Source organism: Crinia signifera, chromosome 4, assembly GCF_055691185.1.
Source record: "Crinia signifera chromosome 4, ASM5569118v1, whole genome shotgun sequence".
Taxonomy (NCBI): domain Eukaryota; kingdom Metazoa; phylum Chordata; class Amphibia; order Anura; family Myobatrachidae; genus Crinia; species Crinia signifera.
Window position 1 is genome coordinate 23,569,030 of NC_139220.1, and position 19,157 is coordinate 23,588,186.

The 19,157-nt window shown below is 46.2% G+C and overlaps 1 protein-coding gene across 2 annotated transcripts in view; it reads left to right on the forward strand.

The window, feature by feature from the left end:
• The window catches only part of GABRG2 (gamma-aminobutyric acid type A receptor subunit gamma2), a 132,246-nt gene that overhangs the window by 59,161 nt on the left and 53,928 nt on the right, over positions 1 to 19,157 (forward strand). For both annotated transcript variants that reach the window (XM_083181410.1, XM_083181411.1), the window contains exons 2-3: positions 6,832 to 6,980; positions 15,695 to 15,762. In XM_083181410.1, coding sequence (XP_083037536.1) covers positions 6,832 to 6,980; positions 15,695 to 15,762 — 217 coding nt within the window. The remainder of the gene's footprint in view (positions 1 to 6,831; positions 6,981 to 15,694; positions 15,763 to 19,157) is intronic.

Below are 19,157 nucleotides of genomic sequence, written 5' to 3' on the forward strand. Positions count from 1 at the left end.
GAGATATATTCTAAGAAAAGCACAAGAGGAGAGAGGGCCCTGCTCGTAAGAGTTACATTCTAAAGGTCAGGGGCACACAAACTGTGGTGACACAGCAGGGATAGAAGCAAACATAAACATACTGTAGGGTTAGGATGAGAGATGGTTGGATTTAATGAAGAAGTGGGTCTTGAGTGCCCGTTTAAAGTTTTGTAGGGAGGTGGCAAATCTAATAGGGAGGGGTAGAGAATTCCAGAGATAAGGAGCACAATGGCAAAAATCCTGGATGCGGGAATGGGAGGAAGTAACCAGTTTGCAGGAGAGGCCACGTGTATTTGTAGAGCGGGTGGAAAGAGGGCGGGTGGGAGTGTAAAGAGAGACAAGGTCAGTTATGTAGGTGGGAGAAGAATGGGTGATGGCTTCAGCCAACGACATTAAAGTAAGTATCAGGGTGGCAGAAAAATTAGGAATTAGGTGCCATAAGGAAGTATGTGAAGTTATTCAATGACTTACTGTGCAATTAGTTTTGTAAAAATGTAATTCTATGTCTTAACTTGTATCAGGAATCAGATGGAGCCGGCCTCAGTATTGCGAAGCACTCGCCAGCTCCCCCTAGCTAACGAGCTCTGGCGGAGGGCAGCCGTGGGCGAGCCCGCAGTTGGGGATGCGCGAGCAACTCACTCGCTCGCGCACCCCACTTAGAAAGGTTGCGGGGAGCAGGAACATGGTGCGAGTGGGCAAGGCAAACTACATGTTTGCTGCCCCGCTCGCAGTGGGGGTGGTGGCGGGGGGCATAGTCCATGGGAACACCCAGCACATAAGGTTCTGTGTGTGAAAGCGGCACTGCAGGGGGAGCTTTATATGTGTAAGCATCACTGCAGTGGGTATTATGTGTAAGCGGCACTACAGGGGGCATTATGAATGTAAGCAACACTGCAGAAGCATTATATGATGGGGAAATATGTGTGTAAGAGGCACTGCAGGGAGTATTGTGTGTAAGTGGCACTACTGGAGGCATTATGTGTGTAAGCGTCACTACAGGGGGTATTATGTAAAACACCACTAAAGGGGGCATTATGTGTGTAAGCAGCACTGCAGGGGCATTATGTGTGGGGCCATTATGTGTGTAAGTGGCACTGCAGAGGGTATTACTGTATGTGTGTAATTGGCACTACTGGAGGCATTATGTGTGTAAATGGCACTGCAGGGGGCATTAGGCATGTAAGCAGCACAAAAATGCCACTAAGTGCCACTAAGAAAAATGTACTGTATATTGCACCACTGCATGTAAGGATATACTTTAAATACCTATACGGTATAGAAGTATTTGCATGATATTCTTGCAAGGTCTGGTTTTGAGGCGCAAAGAGAAAAAGTTACTGTAAAGGAGAACATTAACTATTACACACTTTCTATATTTAATAGTTATTTGATCTGCAGGTGATTTGATCAATCAGTTGCTAGGTAACAGAAACTGAATAAGTTGGTGGAGGTGGTATTTAAGGCTCTCTATTTCTATTGTATATTATGGTACCTGTGCCATGAGGATCCGTTAAACTAAACATTCACTTATCTCTGTGAACACTTAGGTACATTTTGACCTTTCAGCTACCGATGGAGCCACTCTCATCAGAGCTGCTTCCAACGCACCGTCCCCCACCCGCCACACTGCGCCGTCCACCAGAATGGGGTGCACGGACGTGAAACGGTCACGTGAGCGATTTGCGGCAATGGACGTGCGCGTCTTCTGCCTCCAGATCGCCATCCGCCAGTAACCTGCGGGTGGCAGTCTGGTGGCAACGCTGAGCCTGGCCCCATCTGTATATGAATCTGTTCTCAATAGACTGCATGAATTTGCACTTATGGTAGCACTCATACAGATGGGGCAGGTCCCATCTTGGCAGGGGATGGCGACGGCGACGCCAGCCGCCACCCCCCGCCAGTGCCATATTGATTGCGAGAAGGGGACTCGCGCACACGAGAGGCGCGCGCATCCCCCCTAACCCCCCCACTTTCCAGCTGCTCCCCCGGGTCCCCGCTGGCTTGTCGGCGGTAACCAGGGGTCCCCGCCACCTGCCCGCACCCCCCCTAACCCCCCCTAACCCTGTCCGTCTCCCTGAGGCAGAGACGGACAGGGTTCCCGTCATCCCGCCGACGGAGATTGAGACGCGCGTGCGCGTCTCAGTCTGATGGCTGGCGAGGCTGCTGGCGGATCGACAGCGGGGACGTTCTGGCGATTCGCCAGCCAGGAAGAGGCCTGCCCCATCTGTAACTGTAGACAGTTGTAGCTCCAGAGAGAAGGGAGGGGGGGCCGCAGCATAGTTCAAAATTCAAATAGGGGAGCCACACTCACTGCCATCACTGCCATTCCAAACTGACTCACTGGCAGTTGGTGTGGCTCCTCTATTTAAATTTTGGACTGACTGTCCTGTAACCCCCATCTCTGGAGCCACCACTGGTTGGAGATGTAACAAATCTTCTAAAGTAGACAGAAGAACCATAGTTATTTATTTATTAATTTATTTATTATTAATTTACAGTTTCTTGTACAGCGCAGCAGATTCCGTTGTGTTTTACAATTGTAGACAGTGATAAAACAAACTGGGTAACAACAGACAGACTTGGAGGTGAGAGGGCCCTGCTGCAAGCTTACAATCTATAGGGATATAGGAGGGAAACACAAGGACAGGCACCAGTAATAGCATAGCAGTCCCACCAAGTTACAAGTCCAGAAGGGAAGCAATATAATAAATAAGTGCCTCAGAGGGTTATGTGTGTAGAAGTTAAATATGATACGCTTGCCTGAAGAGGTGAGTTTATAGGGAACACTTGAAAGTTTGGAGGCTAGAGGAGAGTGTTATTGTGCGTGGAAGGGCATTCCATAGGATGGGAGCAGCCCAATGAAAGTCCTGTAATAGTGAATGGGAGCTAGTGATCCGTGCAGAAGAGAGACGCAGATCATGTGCAGAGCGCAGTGGTCGAGATGGGAGATATTTTGTGATAAGTAAAGAGATATATGCTGGTGCAGTATGGGTAATAGCTTTATATGCGAGTAGAAGTGTTTTATATTGAATACGGTAAGATACAGGCAACCAATGGAGGGACTGGCAGAGCGGATCAGCAGACGATGAGCATCTTGCAAGGAAGATCAGCCTAGCAGAAGCATTTATAATGGATTGTAGTGGTGAGAGTCTGTTCTTGGGAAGACCAGTTACAGTAGGTGACTAGTGCAATAATCAATGCGGGATATAATGAGTGCATGGATAAGAAATTTAGTAGTGTCTTGTATGAGATATGGTCGTATTTTGGATATGTTTTTTAGATGCATGTAACATGATTAGGAGACAGATTCAATGTGGATAAGAAAGGACAGTTCAGATTTGAGGATGACCCCTAAGCAACGAGCTTGTGGGATAGGGTGGATTGTCGAGTTGTCAACAGCGATGGAGATGTCAGGATAGTCCACTGTTCTTAGTTGGTGGGGATATAAGTAATTCCGTTTTGGAAACATTAAGTTTGAGTTGGCGAGAAGACATCCAAGATGAGATGGCAGAAAGACATTCAGAGACTCGGCCCAAAACCACTGGTGACAACTCCGGAGTTGATAGATAGATTTGAGGATCATCTGCATATAAGTGATACTGAAATCCGAAAGAGCTGATTAGTTTACCAAGAGAGGAAGTATAGATTGAGAAAAGCAGAGGACCTAAGACTGAGCCTTGCGGAACTCCGACTGACAGAGGTAGCGAAGAGGAAGTAGAGTCAGAGAAGCGAACACTGAAAGAGCGATCAGATAGGTAGTTTGTTTAGGTAAGATGAGAACCAGGAAAGGGCAATATCATTAAGATCTAGGGAGTGTAGTGTTTGTAAGAGAAGAGTGTGATCCACAATGTCAAACGCAGTAGAAAGATCTAGAAGAATAAGTAGTGAGTAATGGCCTTTAGACTTAGCAGTTACCAGATCATTTACCACTTTAGTCAGTGCTGTCTCAGGTCTCAGTGGAGTGTTGAGAGCGAAAGCCTGACTTTCTGTCTACCTCCTCCACAAAGGGGGCAGCATCATTGAGGTGGGGAGGGGTGGGGGGGGTTGTATACAATGCTATGTTTATTATAAAGTCATGTGCCCCCATCCAACAGAATATAGGACCCTTGTGTTCGCCGGGCACTTGCATCCACCAGTGCGGATGGGGGGCGTGGGGTGGCGGCGGGTAGTCACGCCCATTGGAATGCCCAGCATTTTATGGGTGTTCCCAGGGATGGATTTGTCACTAGGCCCATGACTAGGGGCAGCACCTGCCATGGGTGGCAGCCGCCAGGCCCCTGCTGCCACCCAGTCTGTCAGTCCGACACTGACACTTTTACAGAGCTGGCGTTTGCCGCTCAGTAAAGGATGTAGGGCAGGGAGGAGCTCTTTCTGCTCTGCAATCCCGATTCCCCACTGTGCCTGTGCGCTCAGCGCCGCTGCCGCTGCTCCGGGCACACTCTGGGCAGCAGTGCCGACAGCCTGAAGCTACAGTCCCGTCCCTCCTTCCGAGCAGCAGGCAGTATGCTCACACACTTGCACCGGAAACTAGGGATGGCCATCGACCATCAATGATTCAAAATCATTGATGGTTTATGGCCGATGAGAAATACTTTTGCCATCAATGGGGGAGAACCAGATGGTTTCTCTACATCGATGGCATAGTAGAAACAATGTTTCTTTTGTTTTTTTCTTCAAGCCGCCGGGACACAAAGCATAGCTCCACCCCCCGACACCAGGAAGCCCCGCCCCTACATTTTGATAGGTCCTATGGCCATTCAGTCAAAGGTGATGGATAAACCATCGATAGCTAAAACTATCAATGGTTATCCATTCACATAGTTTCTGACTATCGATGGTTGTGTGCAGAATCGCCATTGATGGCAGCCATCGATGGTGACTGTACCGATGGCCATACCTACCGGAAACTCCATCCACACAGGCTGTACAAAACGACTGTGTTACGCTATAAGTGTTTTATGATCCTTACAAGAGACAAGGAACTTTTCTCCTTGTAGTGCACTCAGGTTACCATATGTGTGTGTGTGTGTGTATATATATATATATATATATATATATATATATATATATATATATATACGGCACTCACATATGCCTGCTGTTTCTCCTGCTAAGGGGGATGCATATGTCATATATATATATATATATATATATATATATATATATGTATATGTATACACACACGTGCGTGTGCACATATACATATAACAAATGCATATAAAAAAAAAATTGTGCCTAGGAGCGGCCTGACCCCTAAATTCGCCCCTGGGTGTTCCCATGAAAACGCTGAGAGTTCCCATGGTATTGAACCAGTGACTTGGTGCCGGATCTCAGCTGCCCACCCTGTCCTCGGTCAGGACACACGCAAGCCAAGGACACCTGAGAGTGTCTTAGATACGCATGTGCACACCCCATCATTCCATGGTCAAGTGATGTAGGCGTTGCCCCATAGGCTGTGAATGGGTGTTTATGCAAAACATCCATTCACAACCATTCGGGCGAATTCTCCATGCGAATGGGGGCGGCGACATGTTCAAGCAGCAGGTGGGCTAAAAATGACATGCAGCGATGCGGACTTTGCAGCGCTGCGTGTCAACCAGAATCACCCCCATAGTGTGTCTCTCCCCCCACCCCTCTACTGCTACGCGCACGCAGCACATAGTGCCCCTAGGCATGTGCCTGTTGGGAAATTCGCCGCTGGCTACAATGTTCAGCATATCAAATAGTGTTTTATTAATGTTACTTCAGAACTCCAACTTCATAGAAGGTTATTTTAAACTTTAAATAGCCAGATGAAAACGACCGAATTTCAAAAGTGCAATTGGCTCAGTGGATCAATGTGAGATAATTAAAGTTTTATTCATTCCTATTAAAAATGGATCCTAATGAGAGGCCTGATTCGTAGAGCCTTAGGGATAAATAAACATTGTATTTAGGGCCTAATTCGGGAATGTATGCCAACCTGATGCTTTCCATATATCTCCGTTGTTTTCTGCAACAGCATTCTGAAAACCCCAGCCATCCTCAGTGATCTGAGGTATGCTCAGATGACCAATGCTTCTTCAGATAATCAGTTGCTGCCAAGGGCATAGGCAAATCTTTGGGGGCCCCACAGCAACATTTCAAAGGAGCCCCTTTTCCCTGATAGAGAGACACCACCGTTCACAGCAGTTTTCATTTTATGCCCATTACTAGTGCCCTAGGTCCATGGCTGGCGCCGCCACTAGTCAGCGTAGGGCAATTGCCTAGGGCGCCGACCACTAGAGGGTGGCATGAAGTGAGGTCATCCTCACCAGAACGCCGCCCTGACTGGAACTGGTGCAGGTGAGCTGGAGCAGCGCGTCTGCCCGACGCCCCACCCCCCTTGCTGGAGCAGTGGGTCTGTCCGCACCGTCGCTGGAGCAGCGGGTCTGCCCGCACCCCCACTCCCCCGAGCTGGAGCAGTTGGGTCTGCTAGCACTGCACCCCCCCCCCCCACTGAAGCAGCGGATCTGGTCTATCCGCACCCCCCCCCACACCCCCTGCCTGGGGCGGTGAAAGGGCTTACACCGGCACTGCCTAGGTCACATGATACCACACAGTCTACCATGTTCATATTATGGGGCAGATGTACGATATCTTGGAGTGGATCTTGCAATATGTAACCTCCACTTCTACATTTTATAATGTTTGATACCTATCTCAAAATGAACACAGCACAACACATCTGATTATTTTGTTGGCTTGGGCTAATGTGAAAATAGTTGTAGTTCTATATATGCAACTTAAAGTGTGATTGCAACTTTTTAAAATATTTTCTATGTTCTACAGTACTGTTCAAAAAGAAGATGAAGATTATGAAGATGCACCATCTAATAAGACTTGGTTATTGACGAGAAAATTCCATGATAACGATGTGACCTCTATTTTAAATGGACTCCTCAAGGGGTATGACAACAAGCTCAGGCCTGATATCGGAGGTTCGTGGTCCATTTATTAAAAGTTATTGTAGTTTGTGATTTAGAGAATTTGCAAGGCAATCATGTAAATTGTAGTTCTAAAAGAGTTTGCAGTGGTTCTCAACCTCGGTCCTCAGGACCCCCACACAATGCACGTTTTCAAGGTCACCCTTCAGCTGCCCTCGGAATCACCAACTGTCATATTGTAAAAATGCACAGGTGACCTGAGAAACATGAACTGTGTGGGGGTCCTGAGGACCGGAGTTGAGAACCACTGGTTTAAAGCATTTTATTGGTTCATGAAGACCGCACAGTGATACAGTACTTGCATTATAAAATTGTTAACCTTATACAGTATATGAAGTTTCTGTACATTGTTATCTCTGCTAGGTCCAGATGTGTGTCTTGCTTCATTGTATTTTTCAATATGGAGATTTTTTTACCTTGCCAAACTTCCCTACCTTTCCCACTGTACAAGTAAGGGCATTTTCTATATGCTAAATCAGCAGAATACTTACTGTATAACAATCTTACATTTATTTTATACTCTCATTTTATTCAAAATATTATTCATTGAGCAGATCGGGCAAAAAAAACATGACCACAAATTACAATTAGTACCAGCACTCACTCACATATCCTGGTCAGACCACCAAAGTCTCCACCTGTCCAAAGGAGTGAGCGCACGGCGCCCGGTGCAAGCTTTTGCCGCAAACGCTTTGCGCCAGTGCCGAAACCCGGAGGTGCTGAGGGGACCCGGAAGCGCGGACGGCACTCTCTGTTGCCAAAGGTGACTGACGAGTGACCTCTGAAGACAGGTAAGTGTGTACCGCGGGTAGGATGGGATGCCAGACGCATTAATTTCTGCAGCCCAGACACTGCATAGGTTGCCCCCCCCCCCCCCCCCCAAAGGGTCCAAATCATCTCTCACCTGCTCATATAAGTTCAACAAGTTATTGCGGTTTAGATGTGTGTCTTGCTTCATTGTATTTTTCAATATGGAGATTTTTTTACCTTGCCAAACTTCCCTACCTTTCCCACTGTACAAGTAAGGGCATTTTCTATATGCTAAATCAGCAGAATACTTACTGTATAACAATCTTACATTTATTTTATACTCTCATTTTATTCAAAATATTATTCATTGAGCAGATCGGGCAAAAAAAACATGACCACAAATTACAATTAGTACCAGCACTCACTCACATATCCTGGTCAGACCACCAAAGTCTCCACCTGTCCAAAGGAGTGAGCGCACGGGCGCCCGGTGCAAGCTTTTGCCGCAAACGCTTTGCGCCAGTGCCGAAACCCGGAGGTGCTGTGGGGACCCGGAAGCGCGGACGGCACTCTCTGTTGCCAAAGGTGACTGACGAGTGACCTCTGAAGACAGGTAAGTGTGTACCGCGGGTTAGGATGGGATGCCAGACGCATTAATTTCTGCAGCCCAGACACTGCATAGTTGCCCCCCCCCCAAAGGGTCCAAATCATCTCTCACCTGCTCATATAAGTTCAACAAGTTATTGCGGTTTTAGCCTAAACATCCCCACAACCTGTTGATCCGAGAGGGAGTCCAGGTACAGCCTAGCACGATACATACGTGGGGTACGCACTATTTGGGGTGGTACCTGGTTCTGGTGCGCAGCTTCCTCCCTCCTGCGCAGCTCCTCCAAATGGGCTAAATCCAAAATGAGCAACTCAAATCCACTCTGCACAATCTCCATGTCTCAAACCCTCACAGGTGTCCTTAATGAGGTGGGGGTATATGTAGGGGTGTTTGTGAGTGAAATTAAGGACACCTGTGATGACATTAACCATGTGTGCACTTGACCAAATTGAGTTCTGGGCCAAATCGCCCAACAGAACCTGGTCTGAAAAAATGGCGATTATTAGACACCTTAAAAGTGCGATTTGCAAAATCCCATTCTATTAAATAAGCAAATTGTATACTTTTCTATTGGAAAACATCTGGATGCGATAAAAGTGCGAATTTTTACTGCACTTTCAGTACGCATGACGTATCGCACAAAATATGCGATTTAGGGACCTTTTTGCATCAGATTAAATATGCGATTTCAAGGAAAAATGCGAATTAGCCATTTTTTGGAGTAAAATTCGCCAAAAAACACAACTCTCATTCCATAGAATGTCACCCTTAGTCTTGATTCAACAGATTTATTCTCCTCACACCCCACTGTGGGCGGTTCACACTTCGCCTGTGTGGCCACTCAATTATACACATAACACAAATAGAGTGTGAGCGCTTAACTACTACCATACCTATCACAATTCATATATAGTCAATATCAAGATCAATATCAAGATTAGCTCAAGAGTTTTCCAATTTAAAAATATCGGAGGGTGAGGATTATGCCCTCACAAAGAATGGCATAGTCAGCCAAAGAAATGAGAAAAGTACGACAGCCAAAAACGGAAGAACAGAAAAGAAGAGAGGATCGATGGGGTGGAGAGCCCTCTAGGAATCTTTATAGAAACAGAGCCAGTGAAAATGATTACCTGCTTAAGGTTAAGGGGCATCATGGGAGGCCAAGCAGGAACTCAAGACTTTATCAAATGACTTGTGTGAGTTGTTTATTATACTTGTCACACACTCCATCTTAGAGGTGCACCAAAGGAAAGATTGTAGTGATGTTCGAGTTCGAGTTCGAGTTCCAGTCATCAAATTTCTGACAACCATCGTAGATGGTTCCAAGACAAGGTACTTGCAGTGGACCCCTACTCAACAAGCAATTTGAAGACTTATCCAGAAGTTCCATTTTTCAATTTCGGTTCTCACAACTGCTTGTTACCCTGTTTGTTTTTCTATGGAATTTTTTTATGGTGGTCTTCTCTTTTTTTATATTTTTTATATGTATTTTATGTTACAAGTATCCATTAAAAGTTTTAGACTACAACTTTGGATTAAATGCGGGCCTTTTTGGAAATTGAAGCAAAAAAAATACCTTTATGTGTTTAAAACCTCATCCTGAATTGTGATTTTTGGTATGATCCAAAAAGAAACCTTTATATCTCTTATATATTTGCCTACATCTGTCACTCAAAGTGTGTCTGAAGCTGTAACGCTGGGTGGAGCCTCTGACTCACATGACAGAGGAACCAGCCCAGTGAGCCCACAGTCATAGGAGGGACACATTGCTCTGCTCCTGCACTTTCCTTTTAATGTATGATTGCCATCACCTGTGTTGAAGCACCTTTCCTATCAATTAACCTGTTCAACACAGATGGAGGTAATCATACATTAGGAAGAATATCCAGCGGCAGAGCATTGTGTCCCTCCTGGCATGGGTCATGTTGGAAGGTATGCACAGTGCCAGACACCCTCTGCCTCCCCATGTTACCCAGAAAAGACACAGCTACTCACCAGACACACCAGGTGAGCGCCCCACACCTCCATACCTCCCAACATGACCCTCTCCAGGAGGGACAGAATGCTCTGTTTGTGGACTTCCATCTTAATTTATGATTGTCATCACCTGTTTTAAACAGGGTAATTGATAAGAAAGGTGTTTAAGCACAGGTGATGGTAATCCATAAATTTAGAAGAAAGTCCAGAAACAGAGCAATGTGTCCCTCCTGGAGAGGGTCATGTTGGGAGGTATGCACCTCCCTATTCACGGCAACCCCACGATTAAATGGCACATGCAAAACACTGACATGGCTATGGTCGACAATGAAAAAGGTTGACAAGATTTATTTTTCACTTTTTCAATGTTTTCATATTCGTGTCGACATTGACAACAATGAAGTGCCACACTTATGTCAACATTTACATGTGTTGACCTTTCTGTGTTGATTTTTTCTTGTGGCGATTCGCGGCACCCACCGCGACCCCCCTCCTGCGATTTGCAGCACACCCCCCGCAATTCGCGGCACCCCCGGTGTGACTCGCGCAATTCGCGGCCCCACCCCGTGACACACCCCCCCCTCCTGCGATTTGCGCCACCCCGCAACCCCCCCTCCCACGATTCGCGCGGGACCCCCCTCCTGCGGTACACGGTGCCCCCCACGACCCCCTATCGCGATTCCTCACCCCTGACCCCCCCCTCCTTTCATTGCGGCAACCCCCGCCCCCGCGACCCACCCTCCCCGCGATTCACTGCAACCCCCGTGCCCCACCCCCTCACACGATTTATGGCACCCACACCCCCCCCCCCGCGACCCCACCTCCCGCAATTCACGGCATCCACCCACGACCCCTCCTCCCGTGATTCGCGGACACCCCTCACCTCCTCCCCCCCCCCACCCCCGCGATTCACGGCAACCCCACGATTAAATGGCACATGCTAAACACTGACATGGCTATGGTCGACAATGAAAAAAGGTTGACAAGATTTATTTTTCACTTTTTCAATGTTTTCATATTCATTCTCATGTGTCGACATGGACACCAATGAAGTGCCACACTTATGGCAACATTTACATGTGTTGACCTTTCTGTGTTGATTTTTTCTTGTGGCGATTCGCGGCACCCCCCCGCGACCCCCCTCCTGCGATTTGCAGCACACCCCCGCAATTCGCGACACCCCCGGTGACTCCCGCGATTCGCGGCCCCACCCCGTGACACACCCCCCTCCTGCGATTTGCGGCACCCCGCGACCCCCCCTCCACGATTCGCGCCAACTCCCCGGCCCCCCCTCCCGCGGTTCACGGTGCCCCCCACGACCCCCCCATCGCGATTACCCACCCCTGACTTCCCCTCCTGTCATTGCGGCAACCCCCCACCCCCGCGACCCACCCTCCCGTGATTCTCTGCAACCCCCCGCGCCCCCCTCCCACGATTCGCGGCATCCACCCACGACCCCTCCTCCCGTGATTTGCGGACACCCCTCACCTCCTCCCTCCCCCCACCCCCGCGCGCGATTCACGCAACCCCAGGATTAAATGGCACATGCAAAACACTGGCACGGCTATGGTTGACAATGAAAAAGGTTGACATGAGTTTTTGAAGATTTATTTTTCTTTTTTTTAATGTTTTCATATGCATTCTCATGTGTCGACATGGACACCAATGAAGTGCCACACTTATGTCAACATTTACATGTGTTGAACTTTCTATGTTGATTTTTTCTTGTAGCAATTTTTTTCCAGTGACAACGTTAAACTTAAAAATCATCAACCAATTCTTTGTATAATATATAACACCTGTTCTGTTTTACTGTAGGTGTTTTAAGTCAGATCTTTTACTGCTACTATTACTGTTTATGTAAATGCATTCTGAATGACAGCAACATCCTACCATCTTCTACAAGAATATATAACCAACTAGGTGATTCATCACGCCCCGTGCCCCCCCCCCCTCCTGCTCTCATGCACCCGAACTCCCACCCAGTAGGAGGAGACCCTGACAGAGGGCCACCTTCCTGTACTCTGTACTGCCACGCTGGACCCTCACCCACTGGCAGAAGCTGCACAGTATCTCCAACCCTCCTCTTTAGTCCCCCTTATGCCACACACCCTATCACTACCCAGCCTCCTGTTTTAGTGTGTCGTGACCTCCGCCAGTGGGGAGCCGCTGACTCAGAAACACCCTACTATACTATTGCACACACACACACACACACACACCTAAACAACATGCACACACAGCCCCCCCCACACCCACAAATGTCACTGTACCATCCACACTATCAATGTACATCTTACTCTGTAACCGCTTTTTAATTAAACAAAACAATACACACCCCCTTCCAAATCATATGCTCTCTATTTAACACATTTCACCTATAACTCAAGTTGCAATACAGGCATCTTTCATACAATTCTAACCATCTTTCTCATATGCAAATGTTCACAAATTAAGGGGGCGCAGCCCCTTACGACGGTGTGAAGAGCGCCCGTAGGGCGCGATGAATCACCTAGTGTCTATAATATTCCTGTACATGGGAGAAGATGGGAAAAGTAAGTTTCCATCTTTTTCTACTATGGGGTGAATTTGGTGAAGGCCCGATTACACAATAAAGATACCTTTATGTGGTTATCACCATGCACATTTCTGTGAGTGTGGTATGTTCTATTGTGGCCCTTAAATCCACAGAATCCTTATATGAATTTGTACAATCCTACACATTTGGTTTTTATCTTTCTTTTTCTCCAACATGCCTGAATACACAAGAGTTTTAGAAGAGGGAGGAGAAAATCTATAGAAATGCGGACAGCGCTCTATCCATGTCCTTAATATTCTGTATAATTATATGCAAAAGGTTGACAAAGTAAAAAAAAGGTTGACATGGGAATGGTCAACACAAAAAAAGGATGACACAAGTTTTTTTTTCTGTATGTTTAACCACATGTAAGCCAAATGAGTGGAAGCGTGTACCCTCGTGGGCTCCCTTTGTTTGCCACACTGTGCAAGGTTATTTTCCCCAATTGTAGTCCGTCGACCATATATGTGTTGACTATTGTCAAGGGCAGTATGGCTGGTGTAGTGGTTAGCAATAGTGCCTTACAGCCATGAGGTCATGGGTTTAGTTCCAACCAAGGCCATATGTATATTCTCCCTGTGCTTGCGTGGGTGTCCTCCCACAATGCAAAAATTTACTGGTAGGTAAATTTGGTCCTTAGAAAAATTGACCTTAGTGTGTATGTTTGTACATGTACACGTGTTTAGAGCTGACTAGACAGGCCAAGTAATTCTTATAAAATTCTATGGTTCTATTTTGACCAATTGACTCTGTCAACATTTTGACCATGTCGACCTTTTGTACATATCCATCTACTACATCGACCATATTTGGTGAATACTTATTTGGTGATCATATATTGACTGTCGACCTACTATCAGAGCTGAGAGCAATGAGAGCACCCAATGTTTCTGTAGGGTGTGACCAAATTTCCTGCATTCATTATTTTTTTTACTGCTGCCGCAAGAAATTTAATTAGACCGCAGGGATTTTACAATTCAATTGAATTTTTTTTGCGTGGTAATCTATATAAAATATATTGCTGTTATTTTTCCAGGGGCCACAGAGCAGCTAGAAAGACAAATCTGTATTTTAAGATAAAAATATCAATACCATACCCTCCAACGGTACCGATTTAGCCGATACAGTACCGTTTCTTAACGGTCTGTACCGGCTAAAATAAATTGTACCGATCGTACCGGTTTTTGCTTCTCCTCCACGGCTTCACAAGTGTTGATGATTGATCAGGCCTGGCGGTACTTAGAGAATGTAATGCGGCCCTTACAAACGGTTCTGTACCCTTGCCCAGGGGTGCATTTTGGGTTACGTTACCTACAGTACATGTACTGTACATGGCCTGGAACTGACCCGCTGCTTCCGAAATTCCCGGGCCTTTCACCGTGTTGCACATGTGATGACTTCCAGCGAGGGGCGGGCCCTAGTGTGAGAAAGGAGGGGGCTTTCTGAAGAGGTATCAGAAACAATAACATGCGTAATGTGGGGGACCGGCCAGAGCCATGAGCACCAGACACGTGACATGCCGGTAAGGGAACGGGATGGCATTATGTGGGGCAAGGGCCATACGTGTGTCATGTGCTGAGCGGGGAAGGGCATGGTAATGTCACACATGTGTATGCGGGGTTCCTGCAGTCTGCGTATGGGGTAGGTGAGGGCGCTACTCGGGCTCCTTTGTGTGAATGGCTGCATGGTGCAGAGAGCTGTTGGTGACCTGTGTGAGAGCAGGAGATGGGGGGCAGCGTGCTGTGGGTGTCCTATGCGAGAGCAGGAAATATTGGGGATCACTGGTGCAGTATCCACTGTAGTGGAAGTGTAGGGAGCTGCCCTATGTGAGAGTTCATTGGGGAAAAGTATTGGCAGTGGGTAGGTGGGAGCTGGTTATTTTATTTTAAATGCCCACCCAGTACACATACGGAAAGAGGGATGGCCACGCCCCCTTTACCAGTGGACACACCCACGTTACTCATGGTCACGCCCCTTTCTGGGTGTGTACCGATTTCCACCTTTCAGATGTTGGAGGGTATGCAATACTTGAAACAGAATCCTTAGGATACCCCACCTAATTATTAATTAGGCAATTGCAAGTTTTCAGTTGACTAAATTGGGAAATAATTACATTGGGGGTGCTCAGGGGTGCCACTTACCCCCTATGACACCCAGTTCAATGGAGAAAAATATATACATGCACCTGCGGCTTAATATACCGGCTGTGACTTAATGGGAGGGGTAAGGCTTCATATCTCAAACCGTCCGGTTTCATAACTCCAGGGGTCCAGAGATGCGGGCTGCCCCAATGATTGTGTTGGCTGCATTGCCGGCAACTACACAGTGATAGGAGCTGGGTGCTGCACATTTCTTGTCTTTAGTTAGAACAAACTAGGTTTATTAGAAATTAGACTGATTTAACCATTTTTTTTCCATGTCGTACAAACTTTTGCTAAAGTAATTATCATGCCCATTTTTTTCCAATTGGATAGCGTTAGAACCGAGAGCTCGCATAGACATGGTAGGCGAAATTGGTCGCAACTGCCACCTTTATTTTTGCGTAAAAAATCTAGTGTCATTTGAATATGCCCCGTAGATTTATTTCTGGGACTGTTTTCCAACCAGGTTAATCAGAAAAATGGCAAAATAATCATTTAAAAAATCAAACTACAGATATAAAAATCACAGTCAATAACAGATTATTGAATTACTCTTAATTATATGAAAACAAGTTTAAAAATAATATTTTTATCTCATGTTTGTTGCCGACACTGTTTTGTTTTTTTAATCGTGTACTTTTTTCATTATTAACAGTTAAACCTACAGTAATTCATACGGACATGTATGTTAACAGCATTGGACCAGTAAATGCTATCAATATGGTAAGTAACATAGTAATTAAGGTTGAAAAAAGACGTTAGTCCAACGAGTTCAACCAATTTGACTTGTGACTACTGACTTGAGTAAGTCATATCTATAGGATTCCTTTAGTGGCACATATTATTTGATGATGTAGAATTATGTGATTTAATAATTATGACATAGATAAGGTTTCTTAACTATAGGTCCCAATTATACATTTTCATGCAATCGGAGGGCTCATAGTTTTCAAATAATCAAATAATATACTGTTACTAATTGAATACCTTTCAACTGTCCCAATTCCAGTGGCATTATTTGAACAGTGCATCCTACCTGCGGGTCATAGTGTGACGTTGGAACTGGGTGGGTTGGGACACCCAGTGATCACTGCTACTCTGCGCTGTATCTATTTTTTTTTTAATCGAACATAACAATGTTCCAAGACCTATGTGGTCTTTTCATCAGTATACACACTCAGGGCTGCCGAGGGGGGGGGGGGGGGGGGGGGGGGGGAGCGGGTACTAATTACCTGGGCCTGGGATTGCTGGAAGGGCCCGGCATGGGCCCTGGTCTAACCCCCTCTTCCCCCTCTGTCCCTCCCGGGCAACAGCAGCACACACCTACAGCTGTGTGTGTGTGCTGCTGCTGCTGCTGCTGCTTCTGAGGAAGGTGAGAAAATAACACTCCCCCTCGACTTTGGAGTGATTTTTCACACCCCCCCAAACATTTTGGGGGCATGGCATAATCGTGGGAGGTGGCCACGTCTCCCATAATTAGGCCACGCCCCAAAGTTTTACCGGGTCCCCCGGCATACCCCTCGGCTGCCCTGTACACACTGCAGTAAACAGGATCCACTTATATCAGCCAATTAAGAACCTAAAGCTAATTCACAAATGAGCAGGCTGACTTATACATTGTGAAATAAATGACTCCCAATGGCAATCCCTAATTCTCATTAAAACCTAACTGATTATTCAGTATATTAAATATTTCCGGATAAACGTCCCACAGGAAATAACAGCTTGGAGATATAGACCATCAATTTACATTAGCACATTATTTTAGTTGATCGCCCATTTCACCGTTTCCTCACATGATAAATACTTGTGTTTGGTGCATAATGTAGAGGCCGCGTCACTGACTATAAATATATGTGTGAATAATCACAAAACCGATCAGAACTGTGATATTTAATTCCTTTTATAAACTTCTTGTTTTCCTGTGACTAATGCTAAGGCATGTGCTCCACAGTCTTCAGCTGTATCTTTCAGAACCCTTTGTTCCCTGGTGGATCGGCCCCCCTTGTGTGAGCCAGTCACTATGGGCCTTATTCTAGTTCACTCTATCTGACAAAATCCTTCTTAGATGGACAAAACCATGTGCACTGCAGGGGGGCAGTTGTAACATGTGCAGAGAGAATTAGATTTGGGTGAGTTATTTTGTTTCTGTGCAGGGTAAATACTGACTGCTTTATTTTTACACTGCAATATAGATCTCACTTTGAAGTAAAACTCCACCCAAATTTAATTCTCTCTGCACATGTTACATCTGCCCGACCTGCAGTGCATATGGTTTTGTCTATCTAAGAAGGATTTTGTCAGAAAGAGTGAACTAGAATAAGGTCCTATGTCTAGCATTGTTTAAAAAAAGGCTTAACAGAAGCGGGCTTACCGTATACCATTCTCCGCAGCAGGGAGAAGAACGTCACCATTCATATCTCCAATTTCTACCTTATATCGCTGTACTAGCTCAAAGAGGTTCATTGATCCAAGGCAAGATGCAACAAAATAGTTATAGGCATGTTACAGTGTACAGTGGTAGAACTTGTGGGTGGGAAGCCTAGGTGCAAAAATATAGCTTGGGCCCCGTTCAACTCCAACCCAATTTCACAATATGCTATACAGCAGTGGGTGACAGGGAGAGGCAGGGGGAGGTAGAGTGTGACAGGGAAAAACAGTGTTTGACAGGAGCAGCCGTGGGCCTCTTAGTCCTCAGGGGCCCCAGTGCACTGAACTTGCTGCACCAATGGTATTTCCACCTCTGACACTATATAAATTTCTAATCTTGGAACAATCAAGACATTATTAATGGAGCACCTATCAGAGGATGTTCGGTGATAACTACATCCTGAATTCTACACTAACATTATGTGAGGCAAATAGGATAAAGGGATTGCAGGCTTTCTTTAAGCAATAGTCTACAGTACTGTATGTCAAGTCCTAACAGTGGCATCACGAGGTGGTGCTTTGATAAGATAATGTTAATTGTGTTTATTTGGGTTTATTTGTTGAGTGATGCAGAATCACTCTTGGGAGCAGCAAAATGCCATAAATTCTTAAACCTCTTTAATAATTATTAATTCTACATTTAGGTAACTTGTGCGCTTGAATTCCCTGTCTGTGTGATCGCGACGTGTGTCTAAATATATCACACGTCTGCAACAATACATACAGGGTATTCTATTGTATACAAGATATAGGATCCCAGTGGCGTAGCTATAGCTCCGCAGCCCCTGAGGTGGCGGGGAGGCGCAGAGAACATGTGGGCGCCAGGGGTCTGCGGGGCTATAGTTACCACTTACCCACTGCTGTCCTGCTGTCACGGTCCCGTATCTCCCGGCGCCGGCTCCTGCTGCTATAATGAAAACGGACTCTTAGAAAATGGCTAAGAGTCCGTTTTCATTATAGCAGCAGGAGCTGGCGTGTGAGAGACGGGACCGTGACAGGCAGATGTGGAAAGGCAGGTATGCCGAGGGTGGGGGGGCGAAAAATATGCTGCGGGGGGGCGACAGTTAGGTAGTTACGCCGCTGTAGGACCCACTCTATCATTAGGCACCTCTAGGCAACTGCTTAGTGGCTCTAGCATCAGGGGGTATCACAAAGTTAAGAATGACTCTGATAGAGAAACTTCAACCTATTGGGAGCAGTAGGCTGAAGTTTTTCCTGGTATGCTGAATAACCTTGCATTGGCCCAGCTATGGTAATAACGTTAATTTTAAGGAATGCACTCTTTTTAACTCTTAATTAGGGTACATACAGTATCAAGGGAAAAGAATGTGCAAAATATCCGCTAAAAATGGCAGCGTCCCTCCCAGCGACTGTTCTTTAATTTAACTTCCATTAATTGACTTCAGATCATTTGCTGGCAATAACTAAAGGGATTCATATTTCTCGACTTCGTCCGTGGCGTATTTAGCGGATATTTTGCACATCTCTCACAGTGGCACTAAAAGGGTTAAGTTAAATGCCGCTAATAGTGTTCGCAAGTCAACTGGGATATACAGATGGAGCCGCTCTTATCCAGTGGGGGTCTGGCGGTCAAATCGCCAACCGCCAGCCGCCTTTAGGGAACTTGAGGGCATGAGACGCGCATGCGCGCCCTTCCAACAGAGCTCCCCGCCAGTCCCTGCTGCCTC